Genomic DNA, 23,820 nt, shown 5'->3' with positions numbered 1-23,820 from the left:
AGGGAAATCCTGCCATTTGTGACAACATGGAAGAACCAGGAGACCATTAGTTTAAATGAAATAAGCCAGGCACAGTAAAACAAACATTGCACGATCTCATTCATATGTGGAGTGTAAAAGTGGTGACCTCATAGGAGTATAATGTTATTTACCGGGACCTGTAGGGAGAAGGGAGGGGAATTGAGGAGATGTTAGACATAAAAAAAATGAGTTCAAGGGTCTATTGTATAACATAGTGACTGTAGTTATTAACAATCTATTATAGTCTCAAAAATTGCCAAGAGAATAGATTTTGTGTTCTCACCACAGAAATGATATGTGAAAAGCAAATGGCAAACTAGCTCAGCTTAGCCACCTTACAATGTATGCATATTTTAAAATATCATGTTTTAAATGTGTGTGTGTGTGTGTGTGTGTGTGTGAGATTGTGTGTTGTGGATGGAACCCGGGGCCTCACGCTTTCTAGGCAAGTGCCCTACTACTGAGCCACACCACCAGCCCCAAGTATATATCATTTTTAATTTGTCAGTTTAAAAATGGTTAAGATGAATTTTTTAAACAGGCAACTAACCACCAAAAAATATAGAACATCTGACAAAATTGGTGAGGTTCATAATTACTTTCTTCACCGCAGGCCAAAGGGCGGAGTGGCTCCACGCTTGCATCTCCATTATTCGCTGGGGCAGCTACTTCTTCCAAAGACTCTGCGGATTAAAAATGCCAGATCTGAGATCCAGTAGAGGCTTGCTCCGCCCTCTTTCCTTTTCATTATACCTTACCCGGCTTCTCTCCCTCTCATATTTCTACTTCCGTCTGCATGTGTTCGCACCTCCACCCCTGAAGATGTTTTTCATTGATTTCATGGCCAGTGCCTCTCTGATCTCTCCTTTTGCCTTTTATTTCTGTCTCTCTTTTCCACGGAAGATGTACAACTCTCCCTCTTTGTCTCTCAGGCTTCTTCCTCCCTCTGAGGGGGCCAGGACTATGGACTGAACCCAGGGCCTTCACACTGTGCTACATTCCCAGCAACCATCCCCTTTTTTATTTAGAGACAGGGTCTCACGAAGTCACTGAGTTGGCCAGGCTGGGCTTGAACTTGGGATCTTCCTGCCCCAGTCTTCCAGAGTGCTGGAATCACAGGCGTGCACCGCTATGCCTGCTAGTTTCCCCTTGCTAACCATCTTCTTTCTGATCTCTTTCATCAGTGTATCAGACTCTATTCCTGCTCTCTCTGAGTCCGATGCCCCTGCCTCAGCCTGCTGAATGCTGGGAATCTCTTATGTCAGGCACTAGTCCACCTCTTCCGCCAATGGCCAGGACCTCCTGGCCCTTCCACACTCAGGCAAATAAACACTTACTTCCTGGTGCAGACTCTTGGACAGGCTGCTCATCTGTTTGGTGGCTTCCTGGTGTATCGTTTCTCTCCTTGGTTGTTTCCGTTCTTAATCCATTTATCTGTTCTCTTTTGTGGGCCTGGTGTGGGAGTTCATTTTCAGGTAAGTTTGTACCTGAAACACATTTTGATTCATAGATGCTGTATTTGTCCCTTGTATCAGTCAGGGCCCAATAGGAAAATACAAATCACTCTAAGCATTTAAAGCAGAGAGCATGAAATTCAGTTAATGGGAGCGGTGAAAAGTCTTTTTTCTTTTTTTTTGGTACTGGGGATCAAACTCAGGACCTCATGCTTGCCAGGCAGGCACGGTGCCACTGAGCTACATCCCCAGCTCCGGTGCTGGCGCTGAGAAGTCTTAAGGGAAGAACACAGTAACCAGGAAGCTGGCAGAGGGACTGAAGGAGAGCCCTGGGCAGGGAGCATCACTAGGTGGGCAGAGCTGGAGTCCTGGAGGAGAGGCAGCTACTGCCGGAACTGCTCCCCAAGCAGTGAGGGGAAGCACCAGCTTCTCCCTTTCTCTAGCTCTCCAAAAGTTTGCTGTCTCTCATGTTAGGAACCCAGCAGGAAGCCAACAAACAACAAAAGTTGGCAAGGAAAATGGCAGGGCAGAGGGCAGGTGGAGGGCAGAGCAGAGCAGGGGAGGGTGAGGAGTGAGTCTCAGGAAAACAAACCCAGGAGCACTCTCTTCACTCACGGCGACCCTCTCCTAGCTATGCTGATTCCAGCCACCTAGCTGGCTCTGTCCTCACCAGCCTCAGCAGTATACAAATGCATAAATGCCTTTTTCAGTGCAGTGGCATTTTGTCATTTACTGTTTTTTTCTAAACAAAGTAAGTTATGGAAAAGTGATTTAAAAAGTAATTCCAAAAGTTTGATGTGGAACATGGACCCAGGTACGTGTTTTTGTGCCACCATGCCTAACTCCAGTTTTGCTGATGACTGTGATTTTTTTCAATGTTTGCATGAAATTCATATATGTTCCTTAGGAAGATTCAAGGAACAAGAATTTGAAGAAAAATATTTTTATTATGTTCCATTCTTATGGGACATTAGGTATAAAAAGGTAAAAGGCATCATATTACAGTGATTCATGCATACCTATATTTGTAGCAGCACAACTCATAATAGCTAAATCTTGGAACCAGCCTACATGTTCATCAACAGATGAATGGATAAAGAAAATGTATTTACACATCATGGAGTACTACTTTGCCTTATAAGAAGATAAATGGGGAGCTGGGGATTTAGCTCAGTGGTTCCGGCACCTGCCTCGCAAGCACAAGGTCCCGAGTTCGATCCCCAGTACCAAAAAAAAAAAAAAAAAGAAGAAGAAGATAAATGGGTCATTTTTAGGAAAATGGATGCACCTTGAGACCACAATGTTAAGTGAAATAAATCAGTCACACAAGCTCAAATATAAATAAAGAACAAAATATAGGTAATAGGAATAGGAAGTAGGGTGATAGATCTTTCTTACATATTAAGGGGATCAAGAGACAGAAGGGAGAGAGAAAGGGATGAGAAAAGGAACGAAGGTGTGTTATGTGAGTGTTTCAACTCCACACGAGAAATGTAAACATCACGTACTGCAAACATGCCCTAAAAAAAAAAGTTCAGGCTCAGAGCCATCAGGAGTGGGCAGCAAGTACGTCTAAGGCTATGGTAAGAAGAAACCCTCCTGGGCAACCCAGAGGATCAAGACTCTGCTATCTAAACCCTGAGCTTGGCAAAACAGCAGATGCACAGAATGAAAATTCTCAGCAATCAGTAACCCAAGGAAGTAGCCCCACAGCACATTCCAGAATGGGATAAGCCAGCAAAGGATCACAGGAGAGTCAAGAGGAACAGACCACCAGAAGGCGAGGGCTCTGAGCGTGACCAGGTGAGGCTTCGTGAAACGGAGTTTCTTCTAGTTCCTAGGGGAAGAAATTAGAAGTGTATTTCAGAAATAGAACTATGGGTTTTTACCACTTCGTCCAATCTCCCTGCATTGTTTTTTATCCCGCAGGAGTTAAAAGAGATCATCTCGAAGGATCAATCCAGAGCCCATGGGCAGCTGGCAGGACCACCTGCTTCTTGAAGTCAGACTCTGGTCCTGAGAGAGAGGAGGACCAGCCCATCTACTGCTGGCTGAGGGCCTCATGGGGCAGTGCCGTCAGTTTCCTCTGTGGGGTACTCTGGCACCTGGCAGTGACATGTCTTCATATCCACAGCCAAAGGGAGTCTGCCTTTGTCCCCAGAGCTGCCCTCCCCAGTGGCCCTCCTCTGGTCCTTAGATGTCCTGGTTTCCTGGTCCCCACCCTCTCTTCTACCATAACACCCCCCCCCCCGCCCCCCATCTGTTGGCTCTTCTTTGTTGGCCTTTCCGTGGATCTTGTGGCTGAGTCACCTCCACCTCTGGGAACTCTTGCTATTTGTTTCCTGTGTCTTTCTGCAGATATTTCCCTACTTTTGTTTCAAGTTTCTACCTTTTTTGTTAGATTACCTGGTTAAGAACACTGGCTCTCAGATCAGAGTGCCTGAGTTCTCCCTGCTCATCTGGCCCTTGGCAAATTCCATACACAGATTTTATAGATTTCAGTTTCCTCATCTGCTAATATGGGGACCTAAGTGATACCAGTCTCCAATGGTCCCCTGAACACTAAATTCACAATGGCCAAGAGGAGACACTCAATAGAGTGAGTAGTTAATAACAAGGTTCTTTTTATTGGTGTCCTTTACCCCTTTCTGTCCTTTCATTTCCCCTTTTCTTCCTGTCTCTCTCTCTCAAAGTGTTCATGTGCTCTTCTCACATCTTTACCACTTCCTGTGTCTTTCTACATGAATATTCCTGCCCTTGAACAACAGTCCCCACGTTTAAAACCATCTCTTCTGCTATCACCAAGTAGGACCTCGTGATATAGTAAGTAGATATTTAGGTCTGGCTCCCCTGCTCCTGGCCAGAGCTCCTGAAACCCTTTTTAATTTCCCAAGTGGTGGAAATGGAAAGAGCCTCTTTTGCTATTCATAACCAGCCCTTTTTTTTTTTTTTTTTTTTGGTACCAGGGATCGAACTCCAGTCCTTGTGCTTGCGCAGCAGGTGGTGAAACCACTGAGCTAAATTCCCGGCCCCTAACCCGCTCTTTTCAATGATGCTTGAGTTTATGTTGACAATGTGAGTTTTGGAAAGCCCCTAAGGGGGGAAGCTCTGGTTGCTAAGGGAAACTAAACTTGATTGGAGGGTCAGAGCTCCCTGACCTCCAGGGTGGAGAGATGGGTGGGAGGCTGACATAGTCACCAAGGCCCAGGGATTTACTCAATCAGGCCTGTGGAAAGGAACTCCTATTTTTTAATAAAAGTCTTAAATGACTGAGTTAGGGAACTACTGAGCTGGCAAACTTGTGGACGTTCTGAGAGGGTGGCATGCCCAGAAAGTGCATGGTAATTCGATATCCGTCCCCATTTACTTCTCTTCTATCTGGCCATTCTTGGGTTCTTTTATAATGAATTGTATGCTTTGTAGTAAGTGTTTCCTGAGTTGGGTGAGCTCTGTTAGCAGATTATCCAACTCCAGAAGAGGGCTGTGGGAATTCAGAGTCAGTTGGTACCTGGAACTTCTTTTGTTGTGGAGATAGAGCCTCACTGAATTTCCAGGCTAGCCTTGAACTCCTGGGCTCAAGCAATCCTCCTCCTTCTGCCTCCAGTGTAGCTGGGATGACAGGCAAACTACACTGCTCCTGGTTACGCCCTGGGCTCGTAACTGTCATCTGAAGGGGGGCTGTCTTGGGGGACTGAGCCCTTAACATATAGGCTGTGCTAATCCTGGCTGGTAAAAGTCTGGATAGAAGTAAACTACAGAACATGCTGTTAGCATTTGCAGAATATTGGTAGGAGCTGGAGAGAACCCCACTCACATTTTATGTCGGAAGTGCTATGAATGTGAAGGTATCAATAAAAAAGGAGTTTTTCTTTTACCAAGGGCCTTCTCTTTCATGGTGGCCACGGGCCATAGTTCTTATCTCTTTGCAGCTTCATATTGATCTCCTACAGAGATCTTTTCCTAAATCACAATTACATCTGAGTAGTCAGTCCTTTAAAGAATGCTTCCTGACACACTGAGCTCTGGTTCCTTCATCTTAGGTATTGGTCCTGCTGTCCCTTGCTGTGGCTACTCAGTCATGATCCCACATTCACTTAGGGGCTTGTTATGGCTTGGATCTTAAATGTCCCTCAAAGGGTTATGGGCCACAGGCTCGGTCCCCAGCCAATGGTGCTATTGGAAGCTGATGAATCCTTTAGGTGGTGGGGCCTTACTGGAATGAAGTTGGGGCACTGGGGACATGCCCTTAGAGGGGATATTGGGACAATGGCCCCTTCTCTCTTTCTTTGCCTCCCAGATACTATGAGGTGAGCAGCTTCACTCCACCGTGTTTGGGCTCTTCACAGGCCCCAAACAATGGGACCAAGCAACCATGGACCGAAACCTCCAAAACCATGAGTCAAACTAAGCAAACATTTCCACCTTTTACCTAATATCTCTCCGGTACTTTGTCACAGTGATGGAAAGCTGACGAACACAAGGCTCATATACAAACTCCTTTCCTGCTTTCTTCATGGTCCTCCCGCATTTCTCTCCTTGCTCACAGTCTCCGTTAGAGGTCGCCTTGGTCTCTTTTTGCTCTGTGCAGGTAAGAATCTGTTTTTTGCTTAGTTATAATTACCTTCTTCAAGCCTTAGCTGGGTGTTGGGCCTCTCCTCTCTCTCTTCTCCATCACTTTCTTGGAGATAGAGTTTGTCATGGATCACTGAAGAGATGGATAGAGAAGAAAGCAATTAGAGATCTCTAGCAGGGACCAGAGACAACATTTCCAAAATTCCACACTTAGGAATTCCCAGCCCTCCAGTCACTCAGTGCTCAGTGGGTCCCACATGACAAAGTTCACGGTCATCCCGGGGGCAGAGGAGCTGATCTCCACAGGGAGCCTTTATGTTTACTTCACAGAGAGGAGACACTCAGGGTGTGCAAAGCACAGGGAATATCAGGAACTAAGGAGTGAGATGTGGACACTGGGGCTCGGGACAGGGGCATCTCACAGTCCCTGGAGAACATCAGATGTCATGCGTTTTGGGCAGTAAAGATAACTTCCTATGTTCAGGCTGGGGCATCCTGGTAACAAATAGAATATTGACTCACAATTGGTGCCCAAGTATTTGATTTTTAAAATTCATTTTCTGACTTGAAATATAAAATATTCTTCCTTTGATGAGGTTACTATTTCACACTAATGACCAAGCCCTAGACACTTGGCTTAAAATTTCCCCCCACTTATACACCTACAGTATTTCTTTATTGTCTAGTAAACAAACTTTAAATTCTTAGCTTTAAATGGCAGATGCTTCAAAATCTTCCTCCCATCTATGTGAGTCAGTTTCTACTTCTCACTTTCAAATTCTGATAAATCCAATTTGTGAGCATTCCACAGACATCCTTTCATACCTCTATTCCTGGTCTTTCCCAGGACATGTGCCCCTTTTTCTTGTGATATCTCTGTCTTGTACTTGGAACACTTAACTGAGATCAAACTGTTGGAATAAAGTTTTATTGACAAGTAATCTACAAAAAACTTGGAGGGCATCCTTTTTATTGCATAGCAGTAAATGGGATTAATGTTTGTTTCACTCTTCATGGATAGAAGGTTAAAAAAATCACTTCTTCTTTAAAGGAAAATTTGACCAGGGTTAACTTTCTTCACATTAGTTTGGCAACTTAATAAAGGTAGACTTTTCTCTGGGCTTAGATTTTAAAATGATCCATGGCAAGTGACTGAGAAGGACCCCATATGAACTACAGATGCTGTAGGAAGCCATAATGTGGTCTTCCTTCAAAGTGGTGAATCTTATAACTCAGTCCCTTAAAGCTAGGACATTGGAGTTTTTGGAAGAGATCTTGACTTCCATGGGTGTGTGGTGCTAAACCACAGTGGATATTGTACTCACAGCTAAGCTGTCGCCAGGGCCAGTAGTAGTGAACTTGGGGCTGATGTATGGACCACTGCAAGAGCTCCCACTGAAGAGAAACAGTGACACAGCTGGGGCTCTGTGTTGCCTGTCCTAGGCTCTTCTAGGTAAAGGTGGGGCCAAAGTGGCTCTGGTTATCTTGTATAGAGTTAGCAGCTCTGGGTGGCGCTTACCTTAGCCCTTAGCTGTCCTGAGACAGATCTCTCATGACATGTCTGTTTCATTAACCATGATATCCCCACTATCCAGCAAAGTGTGTGACATGTGGTAGAAACTCAATATATACTTGTTTTTTATTTTATTTTTTTTGTTTTTTGTTTGTTTGTTTTTTGGTTTTTTTGGTTTTTGTTACCAGGGATCGAACTCGGGTCCTTGCACTTGCACAACTGACGGGGAAACCACTGAGCTAAATCCCTGGCCCTATACTTGTTTTTTTTGTTTGTTTTTTTTGTTACCAGGGATCGAACTCAGGTCCTTGCGCTTGCACAGCAGGTGGCAAAACCACTGAGCTAAATCCCTGGACCCTATACTTGTTTTTTAAAAACTGACAATGGACCTCAAAAGGTGGTAATAAACTTAATTACCATTTTGGAAGTCTTTGTAAATGTTCATTAAAGCAGGGTACACCTCCCTGTTGACCTCACTGAATAATGCTTCCAGAACTGCCATGTCAAATATCTTCTCCAGGTCGTTGAGAACATTGTACATCACTCTATGGACAGGGACCAGGGATTCTCGACAAGAATCTTGATAAGCCTTTAAAAAATATTGAATGGAGAAAGTTTAAATAAGACTTCCAAGTTATAGAAGAGCCCTAGAAAGTAATTTTATAGTTAATACATTTTAATTTCCCTATATAGGTATCTTGTGTACACTTTAGAATGTTTATACATTTGTATAGCTACTAAATTAAACAAGTAAATCCTTCTTCTTTAAAAACACCCACTTCTGAAGTTGGGGATGGTGGTGGACACCTGTAATCCTAGCACCCTGGGAAGCTGAGGCAGGGGGATTGTGAATTTAAGCCCAACCTGGGCAATTTAGTGACTTAGCTAGATCACTTCAAAATTAAAAAATAAAATAAAATAAAATAAAATAAATATATATATATGGCTAAGGCCACAGCATAGTATGAAGGCTTTAGGTTCAATTCTCAGTACCAAACAAGAAAGGAAGAAAAACAACCCACTGGTGAGTCTGATCTCATTGTGATTTACATTACATATAAGGAGCAATTTTAAAGGATAAAGTGAGCTCAAAGTTAATTGGTTTGTAGCCTAAAGTCAGGGTGCTTTGGGAATAGACTTAGCAGGTGATGCTGACTGGGCCTGAGGGGCTGAAGGAAATTAGATGACCATACTCCCTCTCTATGAACTTGACCATGAGAAAACATGTTCATAGGACAAAAGAAAGACTCATTGGTGGGAATCTCCAGCAGGGCCTATTGGTAAAATTTATCCAAATTCCAATCAGAAGTCTAGAACTACAGTGAAAAACAGTACAAGAAAACTAAAAAATGTTACAGATAGCATGGTATGTATCTATTCTCAAATTTTTTCTAACGGGATGCTCATTCCCTGTGGGTTTAATATTCTCCAATCTAGGTTTTAAAACTTGATATTAAGTAAAATAAAATGTTTTGTGAATTGCTATTTCAATAAATAAGTTCAATAATATTATTCATCAATCCATTAAAATTGTTTAATATTTAAGTTTATGTTGCATTGTATGAATTACATGATTTACCATGTATAAAATGTACAAGACATTCCATGTCTACAGAGCACATCCATTTCTGATCTGGCTATCTCCAGTGCCATTTACCCTGACCCCAGAGGACACTGTGGGACAGCATTCCTTACATTAGATCCAGGGAATCTCTGCTTCCCCACTCCCTCTCCACTTTGCAGTAGCATTTACAGAAATACCAGAGAAGTACAGAATAGGAGACTCATCCATCAGCTAGCTGTACCTTGAAGTTTGGGTCTACTATATAAAAAACATGACTTAATTTGGAACTTGTTTATCAGTTTGTGACATAACAAATTTCACTTACTTTATACATTTTGTTGGTGATAAGTTCACGGTCACGGAGACCCTCAAGGAAAGGAAATGTCTTTTTTATTGCATATGAAATCTCTACTTTATGTGCTTTGAAGTATTGGAATAAAGTCACCATAAGGTCCTCTGCATGTGGGGCATCTGTTAACATCCTAGGGAAAAAGAGTACCATAGGAAAGTGGTCATCAAGATTCTGAGATGCTTGGAAGAGCTGTAAGGTTTCTTTTTTTTAAAAAATTTATTTATTTTTGTAAGGTTTCATATGTGGATAAACTGTGAAGAACCAACATATATAAAATAGGTGGTCCTGAGCAGAGTTACCTAAATAAACGGAATTGACGCAGTAAGTAAAGATGACATACAAGAAATCATGGAAGTTACAAATAACTTATATACAGTATAGAACTTTAAATGTTCAGTATGTTCTAACCAAAGTCATTATAAAGATATTATCACCCAAATGTTATCAAAATTTTTTGAATTAAAAAATTTAAATTCCTACAAAATTGAGAGGAATTTAATTTAAATACCTACAAAATAAAGCAATAAAAAATGGTGAAATAAAAATGAAATCAAACCTTGAAAATGTATCTTAATTAGCCACTAAGAGAAAATAAATCTTGAAAAGACAAAAATAAGATGTCTCCCTCTTACTTGTAGTTGTTAAGAGAGAAATAACCATCCTACACTATAAAATTAATTCATAAATATATAATACGGTTTAACAATGGTGATGCTATGATAAATAAAAATTGGGAATTTCCAAGAATATTGATAAAAGTTCCTGGGAAATCTAGTTCTGATTTTTGTTAATATAAATCTGTGGTATTGTTATGTATAGTGAATCGTTTTGGGCACCTGAATTTCACAAATGTGAACCTGATTTTAAACCTGAGCCTATAATCCTGATTCATAGTTGATAAATGTATTGCTCTAATAATGTTTTAACCAACATCTCTGTATTTCTAAATGTTATAAAAACTGACATCTTTCTTTGTCGAACCAGAAGAGAGCCATGGACAGTCCTGGTACCCAACAACAGGAAATAATAATAATACCAGGTTATTGTTTTGAATTTCTATGAAACAAAAGTCTCTGCTTAAAAACTAAATTGAAGAGAGGCATTTGTCTTCTCTTAAAAATTAGTTTCTTCACTGATAACAGAGAAATGAGATTCATAATGACTAAGAGAGCGTTAGAAGACATGAAAGAATGAGAGATTTTAATGGTGCTGGAGAAATTGGGTTTCAACTTGCCAAAGACTAAAACTAGACCTATATCTCTCACCATGCACTAAACTAAAATCAAAATGGATTAAAGATCTAAATATAAAAACAGAAACACTGAACTGGCTGGAACAGAGGTTAGGTAGAACTCTTCAAGACATTGGGGTAGGAAAAGACTTTATGAACAAAACCTCAGTTGCCCGTGAACTAGCACAAACAATCAACAAGTGGGATCACTTTTTACTAAAAAGCTTCTGCACAGCAAGAGAAACTACTAAAGGTGTGAAGAGACAACCCACAATGTGGGAAAAAATTTTCACCAGCGGTCCCTCAGGCAAAGGTCTACTATCTCAAATCTATAAAGAACTTAAAAAGATCAGACCTCCCAAATTTAAAGACCCAATCCAAAAATGGGCATCTGAAATGAACAGACATTTCTCACACAAAGAAGTAGACATGGCAAATAAACATATGAAAAAATGTTCAACATCACTGGTCATTCGAGAGATGCAAATGAAAACAATGCTGAGATTCCACCTCACCCCAGAAAGAATGGCTGCTATCATGAAATCAACCAATAACAAATGCTGGCAGGGGTGTGGGGAAAGAGGAACCCTGCTCCACTGCTGGTGGGAGTGCAGACTGGTGCAACCACTGTGGAAATCAGTATGGATCAGATACCTCAAAGAACTAGGACTGGAAGTCCCATTTGACCCAGCTATTCCCCTGCTGGGTATCGTCCCCAAAGAATTAAAAGAATCATACTACAGTGATTTATGTGCAGCCACGTTCATAGCAGCACAGTTTGTAATAGCTAAAACTTGGAAGCACCCCAAATGTCCATCAACTAGAGACTGGATCAAGAAAATGTGGGTTTTTAAATAAAATGGAGTACTACTCAGCCATCAAAAACGAGAAATCAGAGACATTTATTGCTAAATGGATGCACACTGAGGCGATACTCTTAAGTGAAATAAATAGGACACACATGTGTAAATACCGAATAGTTTCTCTGGTGTGAGAAACTGAAAGTGTAAATGAGGACTAAAAGGTATAATAGATAATGTGAAATAGGAAGAAAAGGGGCAAAAGGGAGGGGGAAGTGGGAGGGGTCGGGGAAAGGAAAGAAGGGAACGGAATTAATATGAGAAAATGAAAAAATGGAAACAAAGTCTTTGTAAATAGGGAAGGATGGAGGGGTTGAAGGGAGGGCAGGGGAAGGGGGAAAAAAATAAGAACCAAGAGAGTATGTAAAGGTGCAAATTTCCAATGATGAATGTCATTATATTGTATACCTAAAATGTACCAATACAAGGATGTACAAAAAAAAAAATATGAGAAACCCTGGAGAAATAGCTTAATCTATACTATACTTTTGAGTAACAGTGGTAAGACTGTGCTTGTGTTCCTACAGGTAAAAAAACTGCAAGTGATGCTAAGGCAAGCTAATGATCAGCTAGAGAAGACAATGAAAGATAAACAGGAGCTAGAAGACTTCATCGAGAAGAGCACCGAGGACTCTAGCCATCAGACCTCTGCACTTGTCCTGAGAGCCCAAGCTTCCGAGATCTTAGTTGAAGAGTTACAACAAAGTTTTTCCCAAGCAAAGAGGGATGTTCAGGAACAGATGGCGGTGCTGATGCAGGCACGGGGACAGGTTTCAGAAGAGCTGGTGCGATTACAGAAAGACAATGACAGGCTCCAGGGAAAACATAATTTGCACGTATCATTTCAGCAAGCAGAAGACTTCATCCTCCCAGATACTACAGAGGTGCTCCGGGAGTTGATAGTAAAATACCGTGAGAACATCATTCATGTGAGGACAGCAGCAGACCACATGGAAGAGAAGCTAAAGGCTGAAAAACTTTTCCTAAAAGAACAGATTCAAGCAGAACAGTGTTTAAAAAGAAAATCTTGAAGAAACTCTGCAGCTAGAAATAGAAAACTGCAAGGAGGAAATAGCTTCCATGTCTAGTCTAAAAGCTGAATTAGAATAAAAGTAGAAAAAGGACAGTTGGGGTCCACATTAAGAAAGAAGTCTCAGCAGCTTGAGAGTCTTCAGGAAATAAAGGTCAATTTGGAAGAACAGTTAAAGAAAGAGACTGCTGCTAAGGTTGCTGTTGAACAACTGATGTTTGAAGAGAAGAACAAAGCTCAGAGATTACAAACAGAGTTAGATGTCAGTGAACAAGTCCAGAGAGATTTTGTAAAGCTTTCTCAGACCCTATAGGTGCAGTTAGAGCGAATTGAGCAAGCAGACTCCTTGGAGAGAATCCAGGCAATTCTGAATGATACCAAACAGACAGACATTAACCAGCTACCTGAGACATGACACTCTTGATAGCTGGATTCTATCCTGCACTGTGGGTTTTTAACTCATCTTTAGAGCAACATTAATTATTATTTAACTCTTAACTGAAGAGGCAGAAGTCACAACAGAAGGAAGACTGGAGAAATGTTTACTTCTAGTGGGAGAAGACTGCAGCACAGGAACAGCCAGTAGCCAGAGTGATTTGCAGCCAACAGACCTTCCAAACAGGAACACTAATGAGACTCCAAGACTTAATTACAATAGGAGTGGGATCAGATTTGGTGATGGAAAAAAAGTGCTGTCTCCTTTGCTTGCTTTCTCCAACATAGATTTTTGGAACACATTTCCCTAGCCTGAAGCAACTTCCCAATAGTGTTTGGAATTACATTTCCTGTCTATAGATATTGGGAGAGAGGTGTTTCTGTTGTCTAGAGCTCATCAGTAACAGCGTCCGGCTAGCAGACATGTATAGTATGCTGTATGACTATTTTATATTAAACTATGAAGTGGCAGAGCAGGCTATTGGCTAAGACGGTATTTCCTTTGCTCAGTGCGTTTTCCTTCTTTCCACCATTGAATCTTCAAATATTGGAGGACCTTAAATGCTACTAAAGCTTTGCTGAGAACCATGAGACTGTGGCAATCAAAATCAACTCAAGAACAGAATTAGGACTTGAAAACTTGGCTGAGGCTATATATTATTGGAAGTGGCATTTAAAGGAAAAGCACAAGAAACTATTTGGAAGCACTTTTCTTTCTGCATACCTGGATGATCTTCATGGGCCCACAGGTACCAGGATAAAGTGGAACTGGCACCAGCACCATCTACTCTTATGAGGTATTTTAATTTAGTTATTGGATCAGTGAAAAACTTAATAAAACAAGCTATGTCTGACAACACCTAGTATACACTTATAAATCTTATTTTCAATTTGAGTGAATCAGTGGGCTTGTGTGGTGTTTCAAGTGTCAGCTACAGAAATAGTGGTAACAGGGTTTGACAGATACTTTGTTCTTCTTTTACACTTTAGACCTGGAGTATAAGTAACAATAAGTACAACAAAGCTGGGGAAAAGTCATTTATTGTATTGATCAGTTTGGAAATCTGCTTTGTCATTTTCCAAGATGTGAGATTCCTTTCCTGAGTGCAGAAAGCCTCAGTGGAACAGGTCATCTTTGTCATAGCTTTATGAGGTATCATAGGAAGCACAGAGAATGGATTCATGTTCGCGGTCTGCAGTATTGTCCCAAGAGCAGCCAGGGGAAGGCTATACTGTTGACTCCATTACACAGATGATCCAAAAGCAAAAAATATTGTTTTCAAGTAATTTTTGTAATTGGTGTTACATAACAGCAGGGTATCTGAAGGAACCTTATGGGAATTAGTGAACTAAGTCAATTTTTTTGGTTCACTTGAAGCCACTATTAGCTTCGTTTAAGTGAACTGTCTTTGTTATAAACTAAATAATTATGAAGTTGCCCTAAAAATATTCACTACTTTTTTCCACAGGAGAAATAAGGACTGCATTACCTCATCCTATGTTTAAAATCCCTTTGTATAAAGTGCTACTAGGTTTAAAGGAAACATATCCTCACTGAGTTAGAGGGAAATTTATTAATTAAAAATGTGATTTTTCATATTAAAGAAAGACTAGTCCCCTAAGGTAGGCCCCAAGCTAATTTGCTTCAGATTATTAAAATCAGCCCTATAAATCATGAGTAGTTTATAATTTTTCTGTACTGTGACTCCCAGTGACCTGTTCTGCTAAGACTGATTACCTTACAGATACTTTTCTCCAGATGGGAACTAGGGCAATAAATGCATCACGGTTAGGAAACTGTTTATGGACTGTACTGTGGCAGATGCCAACTGCTAGAATCCACTCAGTTGAGAAAAGTACCTTAGAAAAACCCAAATTAAGAGTCTAGATTTTATTTAACAGTCTGTTTTTGGTGTGCAACTACTGTGATATGATCCAGGTAGGAAACAGTTCTGTAAACTGGGTTTTTTGCATAAATGGGATCTGATTTAGCAGTGGGATTTATCCCTTCAAGACAAAAGATAGTTGGGTTTCGTAAATGTTCCTGTGCTTCAGTCTGTATATACTTGTTCTCTTGAATGTCTAATCTGATTTACCTCTTAGCTATAATGTACCTTACCTGTGGCTTTTCATTGGCAGTCATTCAGCTACTTCTAGGCAGTATGGTATTACCTTTCAGAACCTGAAGCTGAGGACAAAATCATATACTGCATACCAAGCTGTTTCTTTCTCCCTTTAAGGCGCTAAAACTTGCACCTCATACCCACTCAGTAGACAAAGAGCATGGTCGCACTCAACTGTAAGGGTAATGGTGCCTGTGAGGACATGGACCAGCAGTAGCCTTTGCCTTTGTTGTTCTTGAGCTCCAATCTGAGCAGATCATAGGTATAAAAAAAAGAATCAATTAGTCAGTGTCTACAAGAAAAGCCTTCTGGATTTTGATTGGGTTTCCACTGAACATATGTATAAACAAATTTGGTGAAAAGTGACAACAGTATTGAGCTTCCAATCTGTTAACATTACATATATCTCTCTATTTGTTTACTTTTCTTTTTGGTTTTCATAGCAGTTATGTACATCTTTTATTAAACTTATTCCTAGTTATTTTATTGTTTTTGGTGCTACTTCAGATAATAGTGAATTTAAATTGCTTTTTATTATTGTATGGAAATAGCATTGATTTGAAAAGTTAACTATTGATGTATGACCTAAATCCACTAAAGTATTTATAGATTTTTATTTGGTTTTATAAAAAAAATCATGTCACCAGCAAATAAAGACTGTTTTACTTTTTCCCCCAACAGAATTGCTTTTTCTTATCTTACTGTGCTCACTAGGTACTGACATACAATGTGCTAGTGGGAAGGGTGGGCTTGCTTGCCTTGTTTTCAATCATAGGGAATAAAGCATTCACTAGGCGCATGCCCATACACATGCAAATGTACACATGCTATCATGGATCATATAAAGATATTTCAGTCAATAACAGGCTGAACACATAATGGTGGACCTGCAAATTATATCACTTAGTTACTATCATACTCCTCTTAGTTGTGTAAGTGTAGTATACCCTGCAGTTTTCACACACAACAACATTACCCAAAGGCAACCTTCTTGGAACATATCCCTATTGTTAAGCAGCATATGATTATTTATATAAATATGTGGTGTGATTTAAAATCAGGCAGAGGAAACTCCTATTTGTTCCTAGTTTTCTGAAAGTTTCATCATGAACTGATGTTGACTATTATCAAATGCATCTACTGAAATATTTATATGCTTTTCCGTTCTTATTTTAACTTGGTGAATAACACTGATTTCCAGAGCATTCTCTGAAGCAGGAGCAGATAACCACTGCTCAATAGACATTTGGTGCAGCTCTTCAGTATAAGAAGGTAGGAAAAAAGAAAAGAAGAAGGGAGGGAGTAAAGAAAGAAAGAAAGATGCATGTAAAATTTCAAATTATATAAATAAACTTATAATGTGGAGTAGACCAGAAAAAGAAGTTAAATGGAGCCTTTCAAGTACGGAAAACTTGAACAATGTGCCTTCAAATCTAATTATATTAGGATATATAATTAGAAATATATAATATGTAATTAGATATATATAATTACATATATAATTAGAAATATATTACTATAATTATAGAAAGAGATTAAACAATGAATTTGAAACATTGAAAGTAACTTTTGATTGAATCAAACATTATGAAACACTACAAAATAAAAACAAAGTGCAAATACGGTTTGGAGTTTTGAAAGCTAAAACAAAAACAACATGGAGTTGTAAACAATAAAGCAGAAAAAAGAAATGTAAAAAATATTTACAAAACTACTGTTACTGTAAAAATGATATTGAAATGCATAAAATTAAAAAATGTAGAACCCAGAAAAAGAAGTAACCAAGACAGTGAAATTTGTTAAAGTCAGATAAGCCAGTTGTGGCATGTAGCTGCGAACAAAACAAAAAGCAAGAGTGCTTGTGTCAATGTCAAAGCAAAATTCAAAAAACAAATAATGGGACAAATGTTTTATGGACCTTAGAAAACTATTGCCTTCCAGTTTCTGACTCATTGTCAAAATACAAAATACACAGGCTGTGGATACATTAGTAAGAATGATTTTTAAACTTTAAAAATTAGTCCTTTAATAGACTACATGTCTACAAACATAAGACAAAACATACTTGTCTATTTCTTTTTCATGTAACAATATATATATTTTAATGTTTGTGTACTGGTTTACATCACTAAATATCACAGTGAAAAATTATCACAAACTACAAAAGGAAAGCATAAATTTATGTACATCTACCAACATGTTTATAGTGAATTAGAATGAATAATTCCATTACAGTGAATTTGCATACAAAGTCACTAATGTGGGCTCTATAAGAATCTGTGATATGTCTTTAATCCAGATTTAATAAAGTTTGCTTTTTAATTACTGAATATTTAGTCCTTGCTTTCTGTGAGCAGTAGATGATATGATTTATTACTTATTCTAAAAATTTTATACTAGAAAATTTTATAACCTTGGGATATGTGTGCCATTGCTAGATATGATTAAAAATTTTAGAGAAAGATAAAAACTTCTAGCAAGCCTTTAAAATTTCCTACATGTGGTCACAGTCAGGTATGGTCCATTCATTCCAAAACAGTCATTTAATCTACTTGTAGAAAAGTCTATAAGAATGATTTATTATTCAATGTGTACCTTAAAAAACAGAAGCCACATCATTTTCCCAGTATCCTTGAAATATGCATCAATATTAATTATAATCTTGGCCACAAAAGAAGTCAATAAATTGCAATCAGTACATATTATGCAGATTTCATATTAAATAAAATAATTTACTCAACAAAACACACTATGCTACATCAAAGATGAAATTAAACAGCAAATTTTACAATAAATATTAAAATATGAAGTCATTTAAACAAAAAATATATACATGCTTATAATTACTGCTATTGTTTTATACATACTTTAGAAGTTTTAGCTCATGTAACAGGATATGAAATAATTTCTATAAACGCTAAAATGGTGTAGAACACTATAAGTCCTATGATTGTATTCATAAAAACACTAGAGATCTAACAAAATCTATAAGAAGTATAAAAAGCATTAGCCAAAGAGCACAAATGAAAAACAGATAATTGTGTTAGCTTTTCATTGTGGGGATAAAATGACAACATAAACAACTTAAATGAGAAAAAAAAATTTTTTGGCTCACAGTTTTACTCCATGGTTCAGTCCATGGCTCGGTGGCTCCAATGCAGAAGCATCATGATGGAAAGCTATGGCCAAAGAAAACCATTGACCTCATGGCAGACAGGAAGCAGAGTAGGGCAAGAGCCCAAGAGGAATGAACCAAGTACCAGGTAGCCCCATTTCTAGGTGTGTCTAGGTGGGGAATGGGGTCAGGCTGTGTGCTTTGCTAATCTTCTAGAAGTCTTTAAAACCAGTTGAATTGAGAATAAGTTTCATCATCATATTCTACCCCTTGTCAACCTGACAACTAACTACATTTCTTAAAACCATATTTAATCTCCAAATAAGTACAACATCATAATTTACTGAACGTGAAATAACTATGCTGTGTATAACCCAAAACACGCTAATTTCTTCTGAAACAATTCAATAATTAGAGCAGTGATGGCAAACCTTTTAGAGCTTTCAGTGATAACAAATAGCCTGTTGTGGCACACACGTCAGGCTTGTCACTACTGAGTTAGAGAATTGCTCAGAAAACCAAGCCCAAAGTTTCCTCTGAGACTTGAGCCCCTGTTTAAAAACCAAGTTATACAATCCCAAGATAAAATGGAACAGGGTAAGCAGTCTAATTTCAAAAGGGAAGAGTGGGGGAATAGAAAGAAATAAGATCAAAGGCCAAAACCCAGAAAACATTAAGTCCTGTGGCTCCATATCTAGCATTCTGGGCACATGATGATGTGTCATAGGTCAATAATAGCATATCTTAAAATGTAGTAGATCTAGCCAGATCTTTTCTTAAAAGGCTATAGTAATTTGTGCTCATACCAACAGTGAATGTCTGTTTCTCCGAATCTTCTCCCAACTGCATAGTACAGTACCACTATTGAGATTGCGTTTGCAGATCTAATGGGTTTGTTACTGATGTTTTGGTTTTTATATCTTTATATATTTATTGGATACTTTAATTTTTTCTTATCTAAGCTGCCTGTTTGGATGGATTTTCTTTTTGGTTCCAATTTTTTTATTAATACACTCATATATTTGTATTCAGATACATTAAATCCATCTAGGTCCCTTGAGATCTTTCATTTATTTTTTGGGAGGTAACATGAGGTGAAATAAAAATATAAGACCAAATAAAATAAAGCTTTAGAGTAACTATATTTAATACTCCCATAGTTTGTGATATTGTTTCTATAAAGCAACTATGATAGTCAGCTTTCTGCCAATATCACAAACTACCTGAGATAATCAAGTTACAAAGAGGAAAGATTTATTTTGGCTCATGGTTTCAGTTCATGGTCCTTTGGTCTCGTTTCTTTTGGGCCTCGCATATGGTAGCATATGGCAGAAAGGTCACAGTATTGCAAGATTGTTAACCCCATGGTAGCCAGGAAGAAAAAAAGAAAAAAAAAACCCACCAGAAAGGCTGGAGTCTGTTATGGCTTGTATCTAGATGGATGTCCCTCAAAACCTCATGCGCTCATAGGTGGAGCTTTTGGAGGTGGGTGGATCTATGCTGTGTGAATGTGGATTAAGGGTGTGATAGCTGAATTACTCCACTGATTGGCTTAGCACAGTTCTGGATGTGGGTAATGGGAAGATCCACCCTGGATTTGCGTGGTGAAGGACCCCAGTTAGCAAGACAGACTCCATATTGCGGCTGAACGACCCACCTGCCTGCCCTTTAGATGAACTCAAAAGGAGGAAGCTTAGAAACCTCCTCCCCTTAGAGAATCTCTTAGAAACAACAATTAATCAACGATTGTTTTACAAATGTCCTAACAGCAGGACGTTCCGCTTCTGTACCTTTCACTTGCTTTACTAGTTCTATCCCGTGGGGGGGGGGCGTAGAAACTGCTGGCCTCAAGGTGTATAAAACATGTTTGTCAACCCCCAGTCGGGGCTCGAGTCCGATGCTCAGCTTGAGTCCCGGCCAGTAATAAACTCCTGTGTGGATTTAATATCGGTCTCTGGTTGGTTCTTTCTCGCTGGGTGTAACAGGTGGCACCAGCCAAAAGGTAACATGGATGGGATAAAGAGAAAGGCAGGCTGGATGCTGCTGCTTCTCTTGCCACGCCACGGACTATTTCTCCTCTGTCACGGCCCTCTGCTCAGCTACTTGGCCTTGGAACCAGCCGACCATGAACTGAAACTTCTATAAACTGTGAGCTAAAATAAACCTTTCCTCCTATAACTTTGAGTGTTCGGTATTGTATCTCAGTCTTAAAACCAAGACAGTTTTAACTTCCTCTTTAAGGACATGTCCCCAGTGACCTAACTTCCTTCCATTAAACTTCAATTCCTAGAGGGTCCACTAACCACCAAAGGCAACATGAGCTAGGAACCAAGCCTTCATAAATCTGAGGAATACGTATGGTCCAAACCATGCCAACAATTCACTTGCCAACTTGGAAAATTAAAAGTTGAGTTTCCAAACCCAGAAGTAAAGGCAAAACAATAAAATGTTTAGGAATAAATTTAACAAACAAAACATAAGACCTGTATGCTGAAAACTTTAAACATCTCTGAGAGAAATTAGAATCTAAATAAATCGAAACATTCATGTTCATGGACTGGAAGATTCTGTATTTTTAAGATGGCAATTCTCCCTCAACTGACTTATAGGGTTGATGAACTATAGACTCAGTGAAATTCCTATGAAATTCTCTTTAGAGCTTTTTTGCAAAATTTAGAAGCTAATCCTAAAATATAAGTCGAAATGCAAAGGATCTAGAATAGCCAAAAAATTTTTGAAAAAGAACAAAGTTGGAGGAAATAATACTTTCTGACTTTCGTATTTATTATGTGAATCAAGGGAAGATAAATAAAAACCAGTGGAACAAAACTGACAAAACTGACAGTGCAGAAATAAATTCTTATGCTTGTAATGAATTTAGTTTTTTAAAAAGTGTTATGACAATTCAATAAGGAAAAGATAGGTTTTTTTCCAACAAATCATACTAGGACAATTGGATATCAGCATGAAGAAATGATTTGGAGCTTTCCCTCAGGCCATCCACATAAATCAACTCAAAGTGGATACTAGATCTACATGTGACAGCAGAGTCACATGTATGTATTCTGTACAGTAATGAAAGACCCTGCTTTTGGCTTAGGGCTCTGCTTTCATTATTTCGAAACTCTTAATAATTTGTGGTCAAGGCTACTACCCTTTTCTTTTTTTAACTGAGAGCTGCAATTATGTAGCTGGCTCATGTGGAAGTGTGAAATGATACAACTTTTAGGAGAAAATCTTTGAGATTTGGGGTTAGACGTAAAATTACAACACCAAAAGCATGATATATATAAAAGAATAAATTGATAAACTGGAACTAACAAAATTTAAACTTTTTGTGCTTCAAAAGACACCATTTAAAAAATGGAAAGACTAGCCATATTGCCTGGCCAGGTTCTAATAAACAACTTGTATCCACATATGCACACAATTCTTACAGCTCAGAAAGAAGGCAAACAGCATGATTTAAAAATGGGTAAATGATTTCAGTAGATATTTCTCTGAAGATTCATATGGAAGCTAAAACAAGTGTAAAAAGATGTTCAACCTCAGGAGTCATAGTTGAAAAAAAATTTAAACCACCACAAGAGACCAATGCACATATTTTGGAATGGCAATACTCAAAGACAAAGTAACAAGTGTTAGCAAGCGTGTTGGTTTATGTATTGCTGGTGGGAACACAAAATGGTCCTTTGAAAATGTTGTAAGATTATTTTTAAAAAGTTAAACATAATGTTACTCTATGATCCAACAATTCCACTCTTAGGTATCCTCCCACAAATGAAAACAAATATCCACACAGACTTGTATGCAAATATTCATGGCAGCATTTTTAATAGCCCTCAAATGGAAACAATCCAAATGTCTATCAATTGGTGAATGAATAAACAAAATTGGTAAATCTAGACAATCAAATTCTATTCAGCAAGAAAAAAAGGAACAAAATAGTAATACTACATTCTATAACATGGATGAACTTCAAAAATAGAGTGCTCAATTAAAGAAACCAGATGCAAAAGACCACATACTGTATAATTCCATCTGTATGAGATATTCACAGAAAATATGTCAGTGCCTGTCTGAGTCCAGGAGACAGGAACAAGAACTGACTGTAAACAAAAATGAGGGAGTTTGGAAGGTGGGTAATGAAAACGTTCTCAACTTACATTGTGGTGATGTTCACACAATTCCATAAATTTATTAAAAAACATTGAATTATATACTTAAAACAGATGATTTTATAGCATGTGAATTTTACTCCCTTAAAGCTGTTAAAAGTGGGTGTGCAGATAGCTGAATAGACTCAGTCGAGGAGTAAGTTGCCAAGCCAGTTTATTTCTAGAATGCAAATATAGGGGAAATGAGGAAAATGTGAAGAAACAAAAATATACTACATAATCAGGTGTTTCAACATTCCACAAACAGGAATTCCAAGAGAGAATAGAAAAAAAAAAGAGAGAATAGAAAGAATTAAAATAAAGAAATTGATTAAAACAAGAAAACAAATTTCCAGAGCTGATGGTAGAATCTTCAATCACCAAGAGCAGTGGAAGGCCCAGTACCAGAAAGATGGTGGGACAGCAGGTCCCTGGCTTTGGTTTTCTTTACTTAGTGGCAATGCACAGGCACAAACTGTGGGACAAGGCTGAACCACTGCTTTGGACCACCAAAATCAGGAAAAGTCACATTAGAAGAGCAAGTGGAGCAGCTGTACTCTGACTGTGTTGCCCCTTCCCCACACTGGCATAGGACTCACTTCGCCAAGAGCTTTCTCTTGGGCCCAAGATTTCTTCAGTGGGAAAAACAGAGCCTCAGGAGAGGATACCCAGCTTCCCTTGAATTCTAGGATTCTTTCTGGGAGCTTAACTTCTGTCTTACTCAATGGGGAACAGTGAGGAAATTAACAGGTGAGAGAGACCACTGGGGTCAGCTAGAAACAAAAAGGGGGACAAGGATGATATCTTGGTGACAGCACTGTGTTCCTGCCATCAGCCACACCCCACCAGAGCACCCGGCAATGGGTCTGCTCAGGTGCAGAGACAAGCTCCTGGCTCCATCTGACCAGGGAGCATGCTCAAAGTTCCACTCAACTAGGGCTCCTCACCAGCAGCCCAGCCCAGCCCCAGACCCCAGCCTACTACTTTATCTGGGGAGGCAGCCAGGCCGGGGACCTGTCTAATCTCAGAGCACAGCCTCTTGCTCCACCCAGCTAAATAGACCAATCACCACCCCAGCTGGCCTCAGAACCTCACAGATACCCTGATCTGTGCGGGGAGCCAACCTGTATAACAATGAAGCATACCTCTGTCCCTGACAAACCAGAGCCCAAACAGTGACTTGCCCAGCCTCAGAACCCAGTGTATGCCACTGCCTGCACAAATAACTAAGGTGATGACCCTGCCTAACTAACTGCCGAGTGTATTCTCTAGGCCCCATGACAAATGGGCAAAAATTGTGAACTTGTCCAGCTGTTGACCTACCTGAGCAGGAAACAAACCCAGCAACTTCTTCTGATTGTGGGGCACAACCTGTAGCCCACCTGAGCCAAGG

The 23,820-nt window shown here is 39.3% G+C and overlaps 1 protein-coding gene across 12 annotated transcripts in view; it reads right to left on the bottom strand.

The window, feature by feature from the left end:
• Sp100 (SP100 nuclear body protein) overlaps positions 1-23,820 on the bottom strand; it is a 76,372-nt gene that overhangs the window by 37,113 nt on the left and 15,439 nt on the right. For 10 of the 12 annotated variants that reach the window (XR_002390301.2, XR_002390302.2, XR_015450562.1 and 7 more), the window contains exons 2-7: positions 9,450-9,606; positions 7,978-8,149; positions 6,097-6,180; positions 3,247-3,312; positions 1,359-1,508; positions 621-704 (exon numbers count right to left, since the gene is read on the bottom strand). Coding sequence is in view for 7 of the 12 variants with exons in the window: in XM_004868032.4 (XP_004868089.1) it covers positions 621-704; positions 1,359-1,508; positions 3,247-3,312; positions 6,097-6,180; positions 7,978-8,149; positions 9,450-9,606 (713 nt within the window). In the remaining 5 variants the exon portion in view is untranslated. Of the gene's footprint in view, positions 1-620; positions 705-1,358; positions 1,509-3,246; positions 3,313-6,096; positions 6,181-7,977; positions 8,150-9,449; positions 9,607-15,330; positions 15,609-18,270; positions 18,335-23,820 lie in introns of those variants that run through there. The other 2 variants (XM_021247062.2, XM_087209372.1) reach the window with 2 other exon arrangements.

This window comes from Heterocephalus glaber, unplaced genomic scaffold (assembly GCF_053883595.1).
Source record: "Heterocephalus glaber isolate CG9 unplaced genomic scaffold, H.glaber_assembly_v1.0 deba00001004, whole genome shotgun sequence".
NCBI classification, from domain to species: Eukaryota; Metazoa; Chordata; class Mammalia; order Rodentia; family Bathyergidae; genus Heterocephalus; species Heterocephalus glaber.
This window is presented reverse-complemented; position numbering and strand designations above follow the sequence as displayed.